Genomic DNA, 18,305 nt, shown 5'->3' on the forward strand with positions numbered 1-18,305 from the left:
TTGCTTTAGCTGTGTCATTAATGATGATTTTCTTGCTAATTGGAGCAGCTTGAAGCTTCACACTTGTCAGGAGAGGAGATTCCAGCCTCAGGAAGCTGAGTGGGTTTGTTTGGGGATGCTCAGAGGAGCTTAGGGGTGGGATAAGTCATTTTCCAGAGGACTGGGGGAAGCTGGGAAGGGTTTGGGGTTGGCATTTCCCTCCTTTGGCTTTAAGGCTGTTGGGCAGGTGTGTGCAGAGCCTGGCAGTGCCCTGCTCCAGGGTGGCACCTGCTCTGGGGGAATTTGGGGTGGGATGGGGGTCTCTCCATGCTGGCACATCCCCTGGGGCTTTCCCTACTATACCAAAAAAGGGATTTCAGCCCAGGGCTGTGAAGCCCCACAGGCACTGTCCAAACCCCAACAAGAGCCCCAAAACCATTTGGGGATTTTGTGCAGCTTGTTATCTTAGGTGTAAGGTTTTTTATTTTTTTTTTTAATTTGAAATCCCAGCACGAAATAATCCTCTTTTTCTGGTCGGAATAGAAATGGCTTGATGCCATGAGGCAAAAAAAAAAAAATTAAAAAAAAAATAAAAGGCAGCTCTACCCAGTGCTGTGCTGATTTGCAAGGCTAGTGAGAGACTACAGAAGGTGTTTTCAAATAGACTCTGATATTTTCAGTGCTTGAAGAGGGCCCGACTACATGACACCTTTTTTGAAGCCCTGATTTACAATGGCCCCAGGCTGAGTGCATTATAATTTGCTGCCAGAAGTTCCAAAGTCGCAGTACTTTCAATAATGAGGAGAGAAACCCTAATACCAGAAGACTTTTCCCTTTCTTTCTTTTATTTTTTTTTTTTGGGGGGCATTGTGTTTAATGAAAAGCTAAAAATGTGCTAATTTATAAGTCCTGTTGTGGTAGTGGCATCGGAGGCTTTTGAAATGCGTTACTGACTTGGGGAGTATTAAGGAAAAATGACATTTTGCTACTAGCAGAAAAGTCAATTATAATGTTTCCACACTTTAGAAAATTGCTGATGCAGGATGGGAGTTAATAGAACAGTCAGCTTCACTTTGTGTTACCGGATTTGGGGGGTTTTGCTGAGAAACCTCGGCTTGTTTTTTAATTCTGATGGCAGCTTCAATCCCTGGCTGCCACGGGTGCTGTGAGCCTGGGCTCAGGCAGGCTGGGATGTGTTCCCTGCTTGTCCCCACCTGGAGCTGCCGGCCTGGCGTGCTGCAGAAACAGGGAAATCAGCATCAATGAAGATTTAGTGCTTTGCAGTCCCTTTGATCCATCCCTGGTGGTGCCGGAGCTCTGAGCCTGCTGCACTCTGCAGAAGAGCCCCGAGCACTCATTTCAAACAGTTACAGCCAGAAACAGGGGAAGGAGCTGTCCCTCCCCACCGTGCTCCCAGTGCAGCCTTTCCCCCTCATCTCCTGGGGAAGAAAACAGCAGAAAACTTTTTGTGAGCTCCTGGGGGAAGGAGGGTGGCAGCTCTGTTAGAACAGAGTTTCAGTGCTGCTGGTGAATCCCTGTTGCGGTGTTGTGAGGGTCCCCAGGATGAGGTGAGATATGAGAATTTGACTCCATGTTCTCAGGAGGTTGATTTATTATATTATGATACTATATTAAATACATTATATACTAAAGAAAGAGAAAGGAGACATCAGAAGGCTGGAAAGGAATGAATAACAAAAACCTGTGACTGATCAGAGAGTCTGACACAGCTGGACTGTGATTGATCATTAAGAAAAAACAATTCACATGGAACCAATCAAAGATGCACCTGTTGGTAAGTAACTTATGGTAAGTAACTTCTAGACTACATTCCAAGCGATCAGATAATTGTTGTTTATGTTTCTTTTCTGAGGCTTCTCAGCTTCTCAGGAGGAAATTCTCGGCTAAGGGATTGTTCAGAAAATATTCTAGTAGCAAAAGCCCAGGGCTGGAGCTGTCAGGCAGGCAGGGGCAATCCCAATGATCCCATCTCTGGGCTGGCACAGGTGAGCAGAGGAGGCAGAGCAGCTCATGTTCTTCTACTTCCAGCCCTTTCCATGGGCAGGGACACCTTCCACTGTCCCAGGGTGTTCCAAGCCCCATCCTGGCCTTGGACACTTCCAGGGATGGGGCAGCCACAGCTTCTTTGGGAATTCCATTCCAGGGTCTCCCCACTCTCCCAGGGAACAATTCCTCCCCAATATCCCACCTAGCCCTGTCCTCTGGCAGTGGGAGCCATTCCCTGTGTCCTGCTCCAGGCATGGCCTTGGGGGCTGCATTTAAAGCACATTAAAATCCACAGGGCAGGAAATTCCCGGGTGTTCCAAAGAGGGGTTCCTGCTTGGTGTGGTTAAAATTAGAGGCTGGGGGAATGAGCATGAAGACTTTTCTAAAAGTCATGTCATATGTAGTTCTCCCGAGTTTGCAGGAAGCAATTAAGGCAATTAATTTATTGGTAAATTATCTGATGATGAAGTACAAAATAACTGCAATGAAATGCTGACATTCACATTAATACCAAATTAGTTACTGTATTATGACTGTTCTTACAATGAATGCCCAGTAATTTAATAGTAATGGGACATTTAAATAATTTAGCTGATCATTCTCTAGATCACTTCCATATATAAATGAGCATGACAGCTTCTCCTCTCAGCTTTGCTGCTGCTGGATTGCTGCCACCTCCACACCAGCAGCCTGGCCCTCTCTTTATTGTCCCCCAGAGCTCCCCTTTTGTGGTGTTTTCTGGGGATTCTCGTGGCAGGGAGGAATGAATCTGACTCTATGTTCTTAGAAGGATATGATATTAAATAAATTTTATATAATAAACTACAATAAAATTTATTTTATTATTTTTATTTAATTATTCATATTTTATTATTTACATTTTGGTATTTTATTTTCATTTTATTATTCTATTTTTATTTTATTTTTTGTTTCATTTTTTTTATTTTATTATTTTAAAAGTTTACATTATTTATTTTATTTATTTTAAAATTTTCTTTATTTTCTTTATTACTTTATTTCTTATTTTTATAAATAAAATTATATATTTTATTATATTATTAATAATTTATTATTAACATATAATATATATTAATAATTTAATAAATTATTATTTATTATTTTCTTTATTTAATATATTGCTATACTAAACTATACTAAAGAATAGAGAAAGGATACTCACAGAAGGCTTAACAAGATAATAATAAAAAACCTGTGACTCGCCAGAGTCTGACACAGCTGGCTGTGATTGGTCATTGAGTCAAAACAATTCACATGGAACCCATCAAACATTCACCTGTTGGATAAACAATCTCCAACCACATTCCAAAGCAGCAAAACACAGGAGAAGCAAATGAGAAATATTGTTTTCCTTTTTCTCTGAGGCTTCTCAGCTTCCCAGGAGAAGAATCCTGGTGAAGGGATTTTCCAGAAAATGTGACAGAGGAGGGCAGAGCTTTTCTGCTTTATGGGATGGTTTGGGTTGAGGGGACACTAAATCTCATAAATCTCATCCAGTTCCACGCTGTGCCATGGGCAGGGACACCAACCTGGCCTGGGACACTTCCCCATCCCTTTGTCACCTCCTGCACCCCTGGAGCTGTTTGTTAAACCAGCTGGGGCTTCTGGATCCTCTCAGAGAGAAAGAAATGCAAGCAGCCACCAGTGCAAGCTACACCTAAAGGAGACATTCCCTTTTTTTTATTTCTTGGTTTTATTTGGGGTTTTTTTTGTGTTTTGGTGGGTTTTATTTAGGGGGGTGAGGGGAGGTTTTTTTGTTGTTTGTTTGTTTGTCTTTTGTTTTGTTTTGGGGGTTTTTTGTGTTTTTTGGGTTTTTTTTTTTTTTTGTGGCGGTTTGGGGGGATTTTTGGGGGGGTTTTGGGAGCAGTTTTTGGTGTTTGTTTTTTTTGGTTTTTTTTTTTTGTTTTTTTGGGGTTTTTTTGTGGGGGTTTGGGGGGATTTTTTGGGGGAGGATTTTTGGCTTTTGGTTTTTTTGGTTTTTCGGGGGCCTTTTGGGGGCAGTTTTTTGGGGAGGTTTTGGGGTTTTTTTGGGGGAGTCTTTTGGTGGGTTTTGGGGTTTTCTTGGGTTTTTTTGTTTCTTGGGGTTTTTTGGGGGGGTTGGGGGAGTTTTTGGTGGGTTTTGGGTTTGTTTTGGGGTTTTTTTTTGTTTTTTGGGGGTAGTTTTTAGGGGAGGGTTGAGGGGTTTTGTGGGGTTTTATTTAGGGATTTTTGGGGGTGTTTTTTGTTGTGTTTTTTGTTTGGGTTTTTTTTTTGTTTGTTTTGGTTTGTGGTTTTTTTTTTTTTTTCATTTTTAGTTTGGTTGGTTGGTTTTTATTTGGTTTGGTTTGGTTAATTTTATTTTTTGTTGTTTTTTTCCCCATGAACTGGTGCCTATCTGGCCAAACCTGGAGGTGTGTGGAAGCTCAGCACCCTCATTGTGCCCCGGAGATGGATGCTGCCAGTCAGCTGCTCTTGCTCTGCTATTGAGATTGCAGTGAGGCTGCTGAAATATGAGTTAATGGGCTTGCTTACATCCTCCTGAAATGTGCTCCTTCCATCACCCCAGCCCTGCTGTCAGCCCTGGTGTGCAGAGGAGGGCTCTGCTGTCGGCAAGATTGAGGGCAGAATTACCCAAATTAGTTTCCCTGTGCATGAGAGCAGAGATGAGGGGGTTTTAAACACCAAGCCTGTCAGCTCTTTGGAGCTTTTCTGCCCAAGGATGAAGTTAGAAGTGCCCTATTTGATCAATCTGGGGTGTGCTGCTGAGTTTGGGCACCCACAAAGAAGAAGGGATGGGAAGCTGATGTTTGCAGCTGCATGCTGCCATGGATTGAAGCCAGGGGCTGGCAGCTCCTAGTGTGGGTTATCCCACATTATACCCCTCTTGTGGATGATCCAGCAGCTGGATTTCTGCTGGGGGAAGGGCTGGTGTCCATCAGGAATGCCCTGAGGGGTGCCACAGGGGAGATGGAACAAGAATTCCCTCTGTTGATGCTTGGATCTCCTTGGTGGGGCTGGAGGTGCAGCCTCGAGGTTGGAAGGGTGAAACCATGGGGAACCCTGAACCAGACTGTGAAATACAGCTAGGAAGGAGCAGAGAAATCCCAGACTGGGGTGGCTCCATCCTGTGTGCTGGGGTAGCCTAAAGGGAGACAATTCCCTTTATCGACCAGACCCATCCAGTTCACAGTGACACAACTGCTTGAATCCTTTTCTGTGCAGTCTGTTACACCCAGGAATCCTCCCAGGCCCTCCTGTGCCTGACATGAAGGTGCTGCTGCTTCCATCAGCATCCTATGGGGTGTCCCAAAGCTTTAGAGTGTCCTTATAAATCCTTTGCCCTCAAAACTGCTGATTTTTAAGTAAACAAGGTGCATTAAACAACAAACACGTTGCTTTTTATGCAAACAAGCTAATCAGGCATTACTTTCTATGGCAAAATAGATTAAAACCAGATTTTGGTGGCCATCCACCCAAATTACCAGCTAGCTGCTTGGCTTTTTTCTGCTGACACCCACAGATATGAATTTGTCTGTGCTAAGGCCTCCAAAGGTGCAAGTGCTGTTCCTCCTGCAGCTGTGTAAATATCCAGCTTGTGGTGGATTGCACCAAGTACCTCCTAATCCATCCCAATTAAAAAGCAGTCTTTAGAGCTGTAATGGTTTTATTGAGGACTGTAATGCTTTAGACCCACAGATATATAAAGCAGTTAGTTTTATAAAGCATATAGGATATTAAAGTAATGAAAGACATTAAAGTGACATCAATTTTTAAGGAGAGTTACTTGCTGAAATAAATGAGTATGGCCTAAAAGTTGATGGCATGTTACAGGCCTGAGTAATGAACCCTTCTGCCCCCTAAAATCTCTTAGAATAAATAATGCTTGAGCAAGTCAGTGGTCATTAACTCTTTATCCTCTGAGAGCTACATGTTACATCTCATCTGATTTTCTTCCCCTTTTTTAACTTTAAAAAATCCATTTAGAGAGGAATTCTTTTCCCTGGAATACCTATAACATTAATTTGTCATGCCTTCACAGAGAAATAGAGTTGTGACTGGTATGGCCAGGTGAAAAATCCTTGAGGAAGTTACTTTTTCCCTTTTCCTTTCCCTTTTCCTTTTCCTTTTCCTTTTCCTTTTCCTTTCCCTTTCCTTTTCTTTCTTTTTCCTTTTCCTTCTTCATCTGTTGCATGTTCTGCGAGCCACGCTTTCCCCAGTGGGGTCTTGCCATACCAGGCCTGGAGAACAAAAGAAGCATTTAATAAAATTAAAAAAAAGATTTTTAAAAAATCCCCAAACCTCTTAAAATCCAGGCTGGCTGGTGGAGAAGCCAAAATGAAAGCCTCAGATCTCTTGAGAACATGATTATCCCAAGAAGTGCAGCAATTGATTGAGCTGAGTCTCATTAACAGCAATACTTAGCTGGGCCATTTGTGTTGCTATAGTTATGGAAATGTTAAATTCCATGATCAACCCCCATTTCCAGAGAATATAGCTCTTGTCAGAGCTCCCTCTGCTCCAGACCTGGCAACAGACAAATCATCCCCTCCTCGTGCCTCTGCAAATCGATGCAGACAGCTTTGATTTCCATGAGGGAGCTCAGGAAGCCAAACAAACCCCCAGCATTAAGAACCTGTTTATTGCTTTCAGATGCCTGCTCACAGGCCTGTGACTTGTAAATGATTCTGCTGGAGCTGCTCTGCACACTTGCCCAGCTCCTGGTGTCAGGGAGGCAGCTCTAGGCTGTGTCAGAGGGATGGGGAGTGAAGGAGAAGGGGAGGCTTTGAAGGCAGCCCTGGGTGGGAATTACTCCTTCCTTACTCCTTCCTTACTCCTTCCTTACTCCTTCCTTACTCCTTCGTCCCTACAGGAACCTCACTCAACAAAGTCCTGCCTAAACCAGAGATTCAGATTGTGCCAGGCATTGATAAAATTCCTTCCTGACCACGGGCTGCTATTTAATGTCAAATCTCTGCCCAGGTCATCTCCAAGCTCCCTCCCAGTGTGGCATCCTGCAAAATCTGCCTTTTCCATCTGCTTTGCCCCAAATCCTGCTCCCAGTTTGAGCCTCTTCAGGCATCCCTGAAGAATTTGCCTTCTCCAGTGTGTGTTACAGGAAGAGAAGCTGGGAGAAGAGGTACTGGAAGGGAATAGGGAAGGAAAACTCAACATGTCCCTCTCCTGACCCCAGATGGTCCTTCTTGGTGCCACCTTTTCAAGGTGGGCTCAAACATCCACTGCAGTTCTGCTTTAATGATCTGAATTAGCTGAGCTCCTCACCTTCAAAACCCTGATAAGAACATCCTCCAGCCTCCTGGGTGCCCCCATCTGGGCAGGGCATGGATGGTGGTGGGCAGGAACCCCAGTGAAGTTGAACTTTTGGCTCTCAGTGAAGTTGAATTTTGCTGCCTCAGTCCCAGGCCAAACTATTCCAGGTTTTGGGAGAAGCACAGAGCTGGGCTGTGTTGCTGTTTCTGATCCTTCCCATGAGAGGGATGAGATGGGGATTGTGAATTTGGGCTCCCTGGCAAAAGCTGAGGGAAGCTGGGAGAGCCCAGTGATGTCTCTGGCCCTGGATGAGACTCCACGATGCCACAGAGATTTTATTTCCCCCTCAGTTTTGTCTCCTGGCTGTAACACCCTCCATACCTTCTGTGGGAGGTGGAGAGGGTGGGAAAGCCTTGCCAAGAGCTTTCTGGGAGCTTGGTGGGGTGGAAAGGGCTGTTTGAGCATCTCCCTGCCAGCTCTGGGTCACTGGCAAAGGACTCGAGGCATTTGGCAGCAGAAGCCAAGAGACCCTGGATGTCTCTTTTTGCTCTCTTCCCCATTCTTTGTGCAAATATTTCAGTGCACAACAGTAACTTTCTGTCTATTTAGCTGGTGGAGCTGTTCCATGAAATCAGCTCCTCAGACACAGCTAAAATTTAAGTCCATTTATCACCAGCAGCTGCACTGGGGATGGAAGTTACTGGCAGCAGTGACTGATCAGTGTTAAAATACTTGGCTTTTGGAGGAATGGTGTCCACAGGCTTTGGAATGGGTTCTTTTAGGTATTTCTGTGGCTGCCACATCCCTGGAAATGCTCAAGGCCAGGCTGGATGGGGTTTGGAGCAACCTGGGATAGTGGAAGGTGTCCCTGCCCTTGGAATGGGGTGGAACAAGGTGGGATTTAAGGTCCCTTCCAACCCAAACCGTTCCATGATTTTGGTCCAGTCACTACCAGGCAGAACTGGTGTGGTGAGCTGGCTTTGCCTCTCCAGAAATCCTTTCTGTGCAAGGATTTATATCAACCACCCTGGCGCGCTAATTTATAATTTCAAAAAATGGGAATGTGTAATTGGGGCAGAAATTTGAGTAAATGGAAGGCAGAAATCACATTGTCACCAAATTTTGCATTATTTATATCCATTTTGGAACACTGGCAGAATATAAATGTCAGACTGGGAGATTCATGCTTTCAGGGAAGAAAAACCCAAGATTCATCACAGGGCTAATCTTCACTTGGAACACAGCGTTTTAGCTGCCCCACTTCCACAGGGGACACAGCAAAGCAAAGGGAAAGGTCCAGAAATGGCAGTGATTGGAAGCTTGGGAAGAGGGGTTTCTGTGTGAGGAGAGATGGGGATTACTGGAGTTAATTAATGCACAGGGCTATTTTGACAATCCTGCTCCCCTGTGCCATATCACAGGTGCTGCAGCAAGGCTCCATGACATTTAAAAGGGAAACAAAATTCCACCAGATAAAAGGAAATACTTTCTTAAGGGCTGTAATTAAAGCAAGGAGATGATTGCCATGGGATGCTGAGGACAGGATCATTTGAGCTGTGTTCCAAATGAAGGGCTGCCTGGGCACTTTGTGCTGTACAAAACAGGAACATTTTATAGTGACTGGGATAATATTTTCAAGTTAAACTCACACTGAATACTTGCTCTCATGTTTCAGGGTACAAATGGACTACTACTTGGAGCTGGGAATGATGGAGTATTTTTTTTCCTCTTTGCTGTAACACTGAACCATTAGCCTTTCCCTGAGGAGAGATATTGGTTTAGTGAGCAAGCATGAGGAAAAAAAAAAGGGTAATTTGCCAAATATCACAAATTCTGCATGTGCTGAGTGAGCCAAATGGCTCTAAATGGAAATTGGGAAGTACTCAGCAGGGCTGGGAGAAATGTGCACTGTCATTAGGTCAGCAGTGGGAGAAGCCTGGGAGAACACTGTGGGAATCAGCATCCTGGTTGTGGTGGGAGCTGCTGGGGGGAGCAGGACAACAAGGAAACCTCCCAGCCAGGAAAGGTTCCTGGCTGAAATTAGATTACAGGAATTATTCCAAATAATTCCTATAAGCAGTAGGAATTATGGGGCCATGGGATGGAGAAAGCTCTTTTGGGGTCTCCTGGAGCAGTCCAGAGGTCTCACCTCACTGGGAGACAGCAGGGCTCTGCCCAGTGCCCAAGGACCTTGTAGCATTTATCAGGCTGGAAGGTGATCCATGGGTACTTGAGGCATGTGTGGAATCGCAGAATCCCAGACTGCTTTGGGCTGGGAGGGACCTTAAAGCCCATCCCATCCCACCCCCTGCCATGGCAGGGACACCTCCCACTGTCCCAGGCTGCTCCAAGCCCCATCCAGCCTGGCCTGGGACACTTCCAGGGAGCAGCAGCAGCTTTTCTGAGCACCCTGTGCCAGTGAAAAAAATACACCTCAAACTCTCTCAGTTCTGTCCTCAGGATTTTATAGCCCTGAGGGATGGAGCTTGAGGCAGAAACTCATTTATTTTAAAGCCTGGAAGGAAAACTTCTAAAGAAATTATTTTTGAAATTATTTAAGAGAAGGGCTTAGAATGGATATTGAATGGCCAGGTGTTTTGCTTTCTCAAGGTGATATATCCATGCCTGCTGAACACCTCAGCTCTGGAAGGAAAAGGACAAATGCATGGAATTGATGGCCCCTGTGTGTTTTATCCATGCATGTGGACAAAACTCTGCTCAACATGAGCAGCAGCAGGTTCACCAAAGCACTGTGCCAGCTGTGCTGCCAAAATAAGGACTGGTTTGGCACATCCAGCTTGGGGGAGATGGGTTTTGGTGCTGTTGAGCCCTAAATCACCTCTCAAATGGTGAGGTGCCAACCCACCAGCACAGTGAGCAGGTCCCTGCACCAAGTGTGGCTGGACATGGCAGGGGATGTGTCCCAGACTGCAAGGCAAGATGTACTCTGCTACCCTCTGCATGGCAGTTGTCTTTTGTCAAGTGGGCACTTTTCCTTATCTCTTCCACACCCACTCCTCCCTCTGGGGAGACACCTGCTGATAACAGCTATTGAATGTCACCGCATGGCTGATAAGAACTGCAGCATCCCATTGGGGGATGTGAGCCCAGAGGGAGGAGCCAAGCATTGCTACCCAGATATAATCTGGAGATTCTGGAACACCAGCACAGCTTTCTCCACGGGATTCCCAGAGGAACAGCAGCTGCCTCTCCTTCCCCTGGATCTTCAGAGGAAGAATACATCCTTCTCTACAGGATCCCTGCTCCAACAGAACCACCCCTGACACTGCAGGAGGGCTGCAGCCACATTTCCAATGGGACTGCCACCAACAGCCTGACCCACAGGGTGTCAGCTTGGGTTCTGACTCTGTCACTGTTGTTCTAGTGTATTGCATTGTTTATTTTATCCTTTTATTTTCTTCCCTATTAAAGAACTGTTATTTCCTGCTCCCATATTTTTGCCTGAGAGCCCCTTAATTTAAAATTTATAGCAATTGGGAGGGGTGGGGAGGGTTTACATTCTCCATTTCAGGGGAGCCTCCTGCCTTCCTTAGCAGACTCCTGTCTTTCCAAACCAAGACAAATGACAAAAGACGTGAAACAGAGAATTCACCTGGAACGCTGCTTCCTCCTCGTTGTACACTGGGTCGTGTCTGGCCAGGGAAGTGACAAACTCAACAGTCCTCAGGGGCTTCCTGGCCATCTGCAGCAGCCTCAGCTCAGTCAGCACAGCGTGCACCACCTCCACAACGTGGCCCTGGGTATAGCCATCTGACATGTGGGCCAGGCAGTTGAGGTTCAGCAGCTTGGTGAGGGTCCCACCACCCTGCAGGATGTAGTGCTTCCATAGGGCTGAGCATCAGGACATGCAAAAGAGACAATGCAAAGACAGAAAATCAATGAAAGCAGGAGAAAGATATTTTATTATTATTTATTTTGTTACTGGAACAAGAAAATAAGGACTATCAATCAGGAAAGGCAAAATTCAAATTTTTTTTTATGTGCTCTCTTTTCTCTTCAGATTTGCAGCATCGGGCTTTTAGGCATGTGTGCTTTTAAACCCTTACTGAGAATTTTTGGTTTGTGCCAGTGCCTTTCGCTACTGAATTTATGGTCTAGTTATTCAAAGGCAGGCAGGAAACAATTAATTTAAAGAGGAAATCCTTATTTCCAGAATAAATCCTTATTTCCAGTTCAAATATAATAACATTTTATTATTATTTATTTTGATACTGGAACAAGAAAATAAGGACTATTGATCAGGAAAGCCAAAATTCAATTTTTTTTTTTTTGTGTGCTCTCTTTTCTCTTCAGATTTGCAGCATTTGTGCTTTTAAATGCTTACTGATAATTTTTAGCCACCAGTCAGTGCTTCTCAGCAAGTCCTTGAGGGCACACAGAGTGGGCTGGGTATGTGTGTAAGAAGGGAAAGAACCACTTGTGTGTGTCCACAGAACCTGGCCAGTGCTCCCATTTGGATGTGCAGAGTTTAACACCTTTACCGCCAGCCTGTTTTTATTTCTCTGACCCTCATCACAGCTTATTCCTGCTGAGCTGAGGGGCTCCATGTCCCAAAGGCTTCCAGCTATCAGGCACATGTTTAAAGGTGCAAATTTTCTGTGATTGGGGTTTTGCTGGTTACTTGAAAGGTGAACTTGGTTGTATCTTTTAGCTGTGAACTTCTGTGACCTGATTGATTTCTTTGGGGTTGTGAAGTGGCTGAGATTTTGTTCCCAAAGAATAGGAATAATACCAATTTTTTGCTTTGTTTTATGTTGAGTAAAGCTCTATTTCAGAGAAATTTAGGAGAACTTTGATGTGGCCTCCTCAGGCTTTGCTTTAAAGCATTACATAGAAATATTTGGAAAAGATTAGGAGGATTATGGATAAGAGGTTAAAAAGTTCCTTGAATGAGACATTTTGAGTTCTGCTGTGCCTGAATGCTCAGATGTAGCATGAAGATGTTGGGTGGAGGTTGGTGCTGCTGGAAAAGCTGCCTTGCTCTCCCCTGGACATCAATTCCATGGACTGGAGCCCATAACTATTGACAGCTCTGCTCTGCATTTCTCACTCCAGCAATTTGTGGTCTCCCACTTGCCTCATGCTTGTGCTCAATAAATATTGGCTGAATCACTAATTCATAAAAGAGGAATTGATGCACACAGGCAGATATTGTGTGCTGCAGCTCCTGGTGCAGGTGTGTAACACAAGGCACTGCCTTGCTGGGTGATTAATGGCAAGAAATCAGTATGGGATTGTGAATCTTCCAGTTTAATGATTTCCATTGTATATTTACTGCTCCCACTGAGCACAGATTGGAATCCTCTGCTCTGTAACCAGAGGGAGGGCTGCAGCACACAGGTAGCTGTGCACTGTGTGTTACAAGTATTTGTTATGTCATTATTTTTCTGTCAAAACAAGTTTCTTTCCTTCTCAAAGGGGGTGTCAGGCACTGAAAACTGACAGCACTGGGAGCTGAAGATCCTATTTCCATAGAACTTCAGGGAAGCTTGGGGCTGAAGAACAAGCCAGGCACTGTCTGAAAAAGGGCAACATCAAAGAATTAAAGCCACACATTTATTCTGCTTTAAATGCCACAAGTTAACTTTTTTGGGCATTCTGAAGTGTGCAGTTGAAATCCCTTGAGCTGGCCATTTTTTTGGACTCCAGGTTAGTGGTGAGAGTCCCAGAACGTGGCAGCTCAACCCCCAGAAGTGAGCACAGCTCAATTCAGCTGCTGTCACCTCCTTTCTCTGGGTTTTGCTCATGTCTCCTTATCTCTCAGCAATTCCTCAGAGCTGTCACCTAACATGAAACACTTGTTCCCTTGCTTGGTGACCATTTCCCATCCACAGCAGGAAAATGATGCAGCCTGGGAGAGGTTTGCAATGTGCTAGGCAGCCAAACTCTGTCCTGGGCTCACCCAGATGTGCATCACTTGGGTGCCTGGGCTGCCTCTGAGGGATGCAGGATGGAACTGGACTGCACAATGTGTTTGTCAGAGTTTTGTAACAAGGTGGCACTGGACAGAGCAGAGAGTGCCTGTGTGCCAAGGTCCCTGAGCCAAAGGGGTTTTCTTTTATTGCTGTTTATTGCAGATTTCAGGGTGCTTAAAACCTCAAAATATTGGAGGTTTGTTTTATTAGAAAAAACCCCTGTTTTCCTTGAAAGCTTTGAGTCTCAGTACATGGAATATTCAATGATTTTGTCAGAATTGGGGAGGGCTTGTTTATCACTGTAAACATTTGATAGACCAAACATGCAAAATCATGGATGCCTGTACAATTCTCTCGTGATCTGTAAGCACAAAAAGTGGAATTTGTGAGAGAGAAAATTTAGTCCTCCTGACATGCTTTGGTTTTGGAGAGGCTGAGAAGTTGTGTTGTTTGGAGTACGGAGACTGGAAATTCAGAACTGCAAACTGGAACCAGAAATTCAGAAGCAATGTGTCAAAAAAAAAAATTAAAATATAAAATGTGTGCTGAGATGGGGTGGGGTGGGGGGGAACCAGCTCAGAACTCATGGAAAAATGTGAATTGGTGGTGAAGAGTATTTTAAATTATTCTCCCAGCTTCCTTTTTTATTATTTGGCCTTTGGAGGAACCTGTATTGATTTAACCTACATTTCCAGCACTTGAGACACACCAGGGGCATGACTTGAGCTGAAGGGCAGTTCTGAGGATGACCAGGCAACAAGCAGGGATTTGAAGCAGTGGGATTAACCCTGAGGATGACTGAAATACTTGCCAAATCTTGTCAGGTAGTCAGGCTTTGAGATGAGAATGATTTTCTGGTAGACTTTGCAGAAAGGTCCCACATTGGCATCAAAGGGTCTCCTGGTGGTGCCCACGAGCAGAACCCTGTCCTTGGGTTTCAGAGTCCTCAGGAACTGGGGCAGCAGCCTGGCCAGGCGCTTGAAGTTCACCTGCAGCACGTGGGAACAGGAGAAGGAAAGAGTTGTTAAGGATGATGACAGCTCAGAGCTAATGAGCTGGAGCTGGACCTGCTGCCTGCAACAGGATTTTGGGGCTTTTTCAGTGCTCTGGTTGTATTTGGTGTGAGCTGGTGAGATATCAACACAAGTAGGAAGATTCTGCCTCCTCAAATTCAGATAAACACTTGATTTCTGCTTCCGTTTTTGTTTTGGTTTGTGCCAGTGCCTTTCACTACTGAATTTATGGTCTGGTTATTCAAAGGCAGGCAGGAAACAATTAATTTAAAGAAGGAAATCCTTATTTCCAGCTCAAGGAGAAATATTGCAGGGACCTGCACACCTGATGAACCTCGACAGGTAGAAAATTGTAACCTGGTTTGGAATCCTCCCAGCTCTTGGAGGTTATGATTTTCTGACTTCTAAGTGTGAAAAATGCACTCCCTTTTTTTTTTGCTGTGCTTTTAAACTTTGCTGAGGCTCTGAGAACAAAGGTTCTGGGAGCTCAGGGTTCATTTCTTTGCAATAATTTACTGCTTGACTTTGTAACACATTTTTAACTGCTGCTTACAGAGCAAATGAGTATTGAGCACAACCTTTTATTGGAGAACCTTTTATATCAAATATTATTTATATTTGATAATGTTCAAGTGAATATTGGCTGGAGAAGCCTCACCAGATTGTTGTGGTGTCATTAGTGTTAATCCATAAGCTTTCCCACAAGTTTTGGGGTAGAGTAGCACTTTTTTTCTCCTAAATAAGCTTGTCTTAACACAATACATTTGGTGGGCCATTCCTTTTCTTCTCATGGTCACGCTGTGCATTTCTGTCACCCTGGGATGAGCACAGTGACTGATGCTTGCTTTGGCCTCTGAAGGCTGAGCTTAGCTCATCTTTTAGGATGGGCCTGCTCTAGTGGAAGATGTCCCTGCCCTGCAGGAGGTGGAACCAGGTGAGCTTTAAGGCCCCTTTCAACCCAAACCATTCTCCAAAATTCCAGCACTCTGCCTTGTCCTCCCAGGTCCATGCTCTCTCCTCTAAGTGTTGGGTGTGCTGTGAACAATTTGGGATGTGTGGGATCCCAAGCCTGGAGCCAACAGGCTCCCACCAAGGGGGAAGGTCTTGGGATGGGTACCAGGGCCAGAGGGGACACCCTGGACTCTGAAGTGGGCAGGACAAGAAAGTTTTCTACACAGATGGCAAAGCAAGCAAGGATCATGAGTAATCCAGGTCATTTTGGGCCCCTAATCTTAATTTTAGCCCCCACCTGCATTTTCTGTCAGGGTTTGAGCCTAAGAGAAAGGTTCCTTCCCATTGTGGGGACCACTAAGGGTCCCTCTGATGCCTTGAGAGGGCCCTAGAACAGAGGCTGGAGAGAGTTACAGAATAAAGCAGGGATTTACTAAAAGGATCTCCTCAATGGACACACCTTGGGCAGCACAGGAGCCCAGCCAGGGCTGCACCCAAGATGAACCAAAATGGTCACAAAAATGGATGACTGGTCATGGGATCTCTAACTTTCAAAAGTTCTGCTCCATTCGCATATTGGAGTTAATTGTCCCATTACAGCTTTAGGTTATCAAATCCCATCCTTCTTGTTTTTCTCTCTCCAGCCCACGGTGTTTGTGCTCTTGGGCTGATATTTGGATCATTTGTCCTTGGTGCCCAGTTAGAGCAGGAATTGTTTTGTCTCCCTGCTCTGTGCACAGAGCTCAGTATCCCATAATACGCAGCTCAGACCCACACACTAAAGGAGCACAGAACCTGAAAAATATAAAATCTCAAACCTGAGGCATCACCCCTAAGGATCCCTGCACAGCCACCACCTCACCCAGCCCTGGCAGAAGGAACAGCCCCAGCCAAGGTTGGGTTGCCTTGTGCTGCCTTTCCAAAATACATTCTTGTGACCACCTCACAGACACCCTAAGAAAAAAAGGTTTAATTTTTCACATAAAGCTCTAATAGCAAAATATTTTGCAGACAACAGGAACTGGGGTGGTGTGGTTGCTGTGAATATGGGGCAGAATTTTAATTTTCTTTCCAATGGGGAAGCCCCACAGGAGAGGAAGGAATGGAAGCAGTGGCATTAGGACTCCTGAGAACCCAAAGAAAATAATCTGTAATTGTAACTATTTAACACAGGCTCATTGTTTTTGCAGTGGAAATCTATCCTTGTTACTTTATTGTTCACTTTGGCTCCATCCAATTTCTCAAATTAATAGAGCTGAACAATTTAAGCTCATCTCAACTTTTAGCTTTTTGCCTCATATTTTGAAATTCTCCATTATTCCCTTTTACTTTCCAGGGCACTGATGAGCAGTGACTGGACTATTTTTAAATAAAGCAAGGATAGGTGGAAGAGAGAAATGTGACCTCTTGGGGGCTCTTAAGAAGTCACAAGACTCTCTTAAAAGCTAAAAAAAAAAAAAAAAAAAAGGTTAGTGAGACAAGCTATTATCAAGCAAGCTTTGGCAGGTCTGGCCATAGTGGTATGTGCTTTGTGTGGGCTGTAGTGCAACAGGAGAAATTATCTGCACTGAAATAAAGAAGAATTCACCTCATCTTCTCCCTTCGCTGCCCCTTTGGAATATATTCTCTCTGTGTCTCCAATCCACACCACTGAAGGCTGCAATTCCTTGCCCACCTAGGAGAAAAGGCAAAGAGTTGATTAAAGCAGCTGCAATTTCATACCTGGGAGCCTGTCACTGGGCTTTTGTATCCAGATTGCAGCAGCTCAATTAGCCTGGCTCATTTTTTATCCCTGGGAATGTTGAGCAATCACAGACAGCAGTGCTTGGCAAATCCAACTCTTTCTAGTTAGGAATGGAGCACTAAGAGCCCACCCCAGACTGGATCATTTTGTCTGCTACGCTTATCTTTAATTTCTCAGCACACATTCAGTTGTGCTCCTGCAAGAGGAAGCCTGGATTTGGTGTTCAGTGGAAAATCATGGTCCAAGGGCAGCTTTAGGATCCCACCCTGCTTTTCTGGATGGTGAAACAGGCAAGGCACGGCTGCTGCATGAGAGGGAGGGCACTCTTCATTAAGCAAAACAGTTTGTCAGTCTTCTGGTTGAAACATTTAATTTCCAGTGAGCCCAAGAATTAAATTTGAAGGAGGGGGGGGGGGGCATTGCCCAAAACTGGTTTTTCCTGCTCCAGAGTGGGAGGCTCGATACCCCTGGTTCACAGCAGGATGGCAGCAATGCTACAGGCTTTTTTCCACATCCTGCACTCTTCCCCATTGCTATAGAAACGCCAGAGGCTGAGCCATTCCAGAGGTTTAGACACTCTGCTGCCAAATTTTAATCACTTTCCAGTGGCTCTCAGAGTTTGCTCAGCAACAAAAAGTGACGGCTCGAGGAGTCAGCGGTAACGAGAGAGAGAGAGACAGGCACAGCTTCTTTCTATCCTGCCTTTTGCTTTTTTTATTTTTTTTCCTTTAATTCCCCCTAGTTGAAGCTGCTGCTTCCAGGAAGGCAGCTGACAAAACCCAGGGGCTGTGTACATCACAGGCTGCTGGCTGATTGGCAGCCAGGCAGGAGGAATTGAGTTGTGAGCAGCACTGCAGCTCATTTTGGTGGCTGTGCTTCAAAGAGTGAGTGTGGGAGTGCAGGAGGGGTGGGCTGGGGATGGGAGAGAGCACGGGGAACAAGGGCTGGTCACTTTGTTTGCTGTGCTGCTGGTAGGGTGAAGTGGGAGCAGTGCCACCTTCAGTGTGTGACACTTTGATGGTGGCAGCTGGTCAGTTCTAGAATATGTCAGGTGATACCTCCAAGTCCAGTTGGACTGTAGAATCCTAGAATGGTTGGGGCTGGAAAAGATCTTAAAGCTCATCCCATTCCACCCCTGTGCCACTGTCCCAGGCTGCTCCAAGCCCCATCCAGCCTGGCCTTGGACACTTCCAGGGGCAGCCACAGCTTCTCTGGGCACCCTGTCCCAGGGCCTGCCCACCCTCACCGGAACAATTCCTTCCCAATATCCCATCTAAACCCACTCTCTGTCAGTTTAAACCCATTCCCCCTTGTCCTGTCCCTGCAGGCCCTTGTAAATAGCCTCTCTCCCTTTTTCTTGTAGCCTTTTAAGGCACTGGAAGTGATGCCTCAGGTTTGAGCTTTTATATT

The 18,305-nt window shown here is 45.1% G+C and overlaps 1 protein-coding gene across 1 annotated transcript in view; it reads right to left on the reverse strand.

The window, feature by feature from the left end:
• Positions 1 to 1,119: 1,119 nt before the first annotated feature.
• IQCA1 (IQ motif containing with AAA domain 1) overlaps positions 1,120 to 18,305 on the reverse strand; it is a 117,400-nt gene continuing 100,214 nt past the window's right edge. Inside the window, exons 17-21 of the mRNA XM_063161431.1 lie at positions 16,740 to 16,826; positions 13,999 to 14,176; positions 10,865 to 11,103; positions 6,174 to 6,221; positions 1,120 to 1,215 (exon numbers count right to left, since the gene is read on the reverse strand). Of these exons, the coding sequence (XP_063017501.1) occupies positions 1,120 to 1,215; positions 6,174 to 6,221; positions 10,865 to 11,103; positions 13,999 to 14,176; positions 16,740 to 16,826 (648 nt within the window). The remainder of the gene's footprint in view (positions 1,216 to 6,173; positions 6,222 to 10,864; positions 11,104 to 13,998; positions 14,177 to 16,739; positions 16,827 to 18,305) is intronic.

The sequence above is a fragment of the Melospiza melodia genome, chromosome 8 (assembly GCF_035770615.1).
Source record: "Melospiza melodia melodia isolate bMelMel2 chromosome 8, bMelMel2.pri, whole genome shotgun sequence".
Lineage (NCBI taxonomy): Eukaryota > Metazoa > Chordata > Aves > Passeriformes > Passerellidae > Melospiza > Melospiza melodia.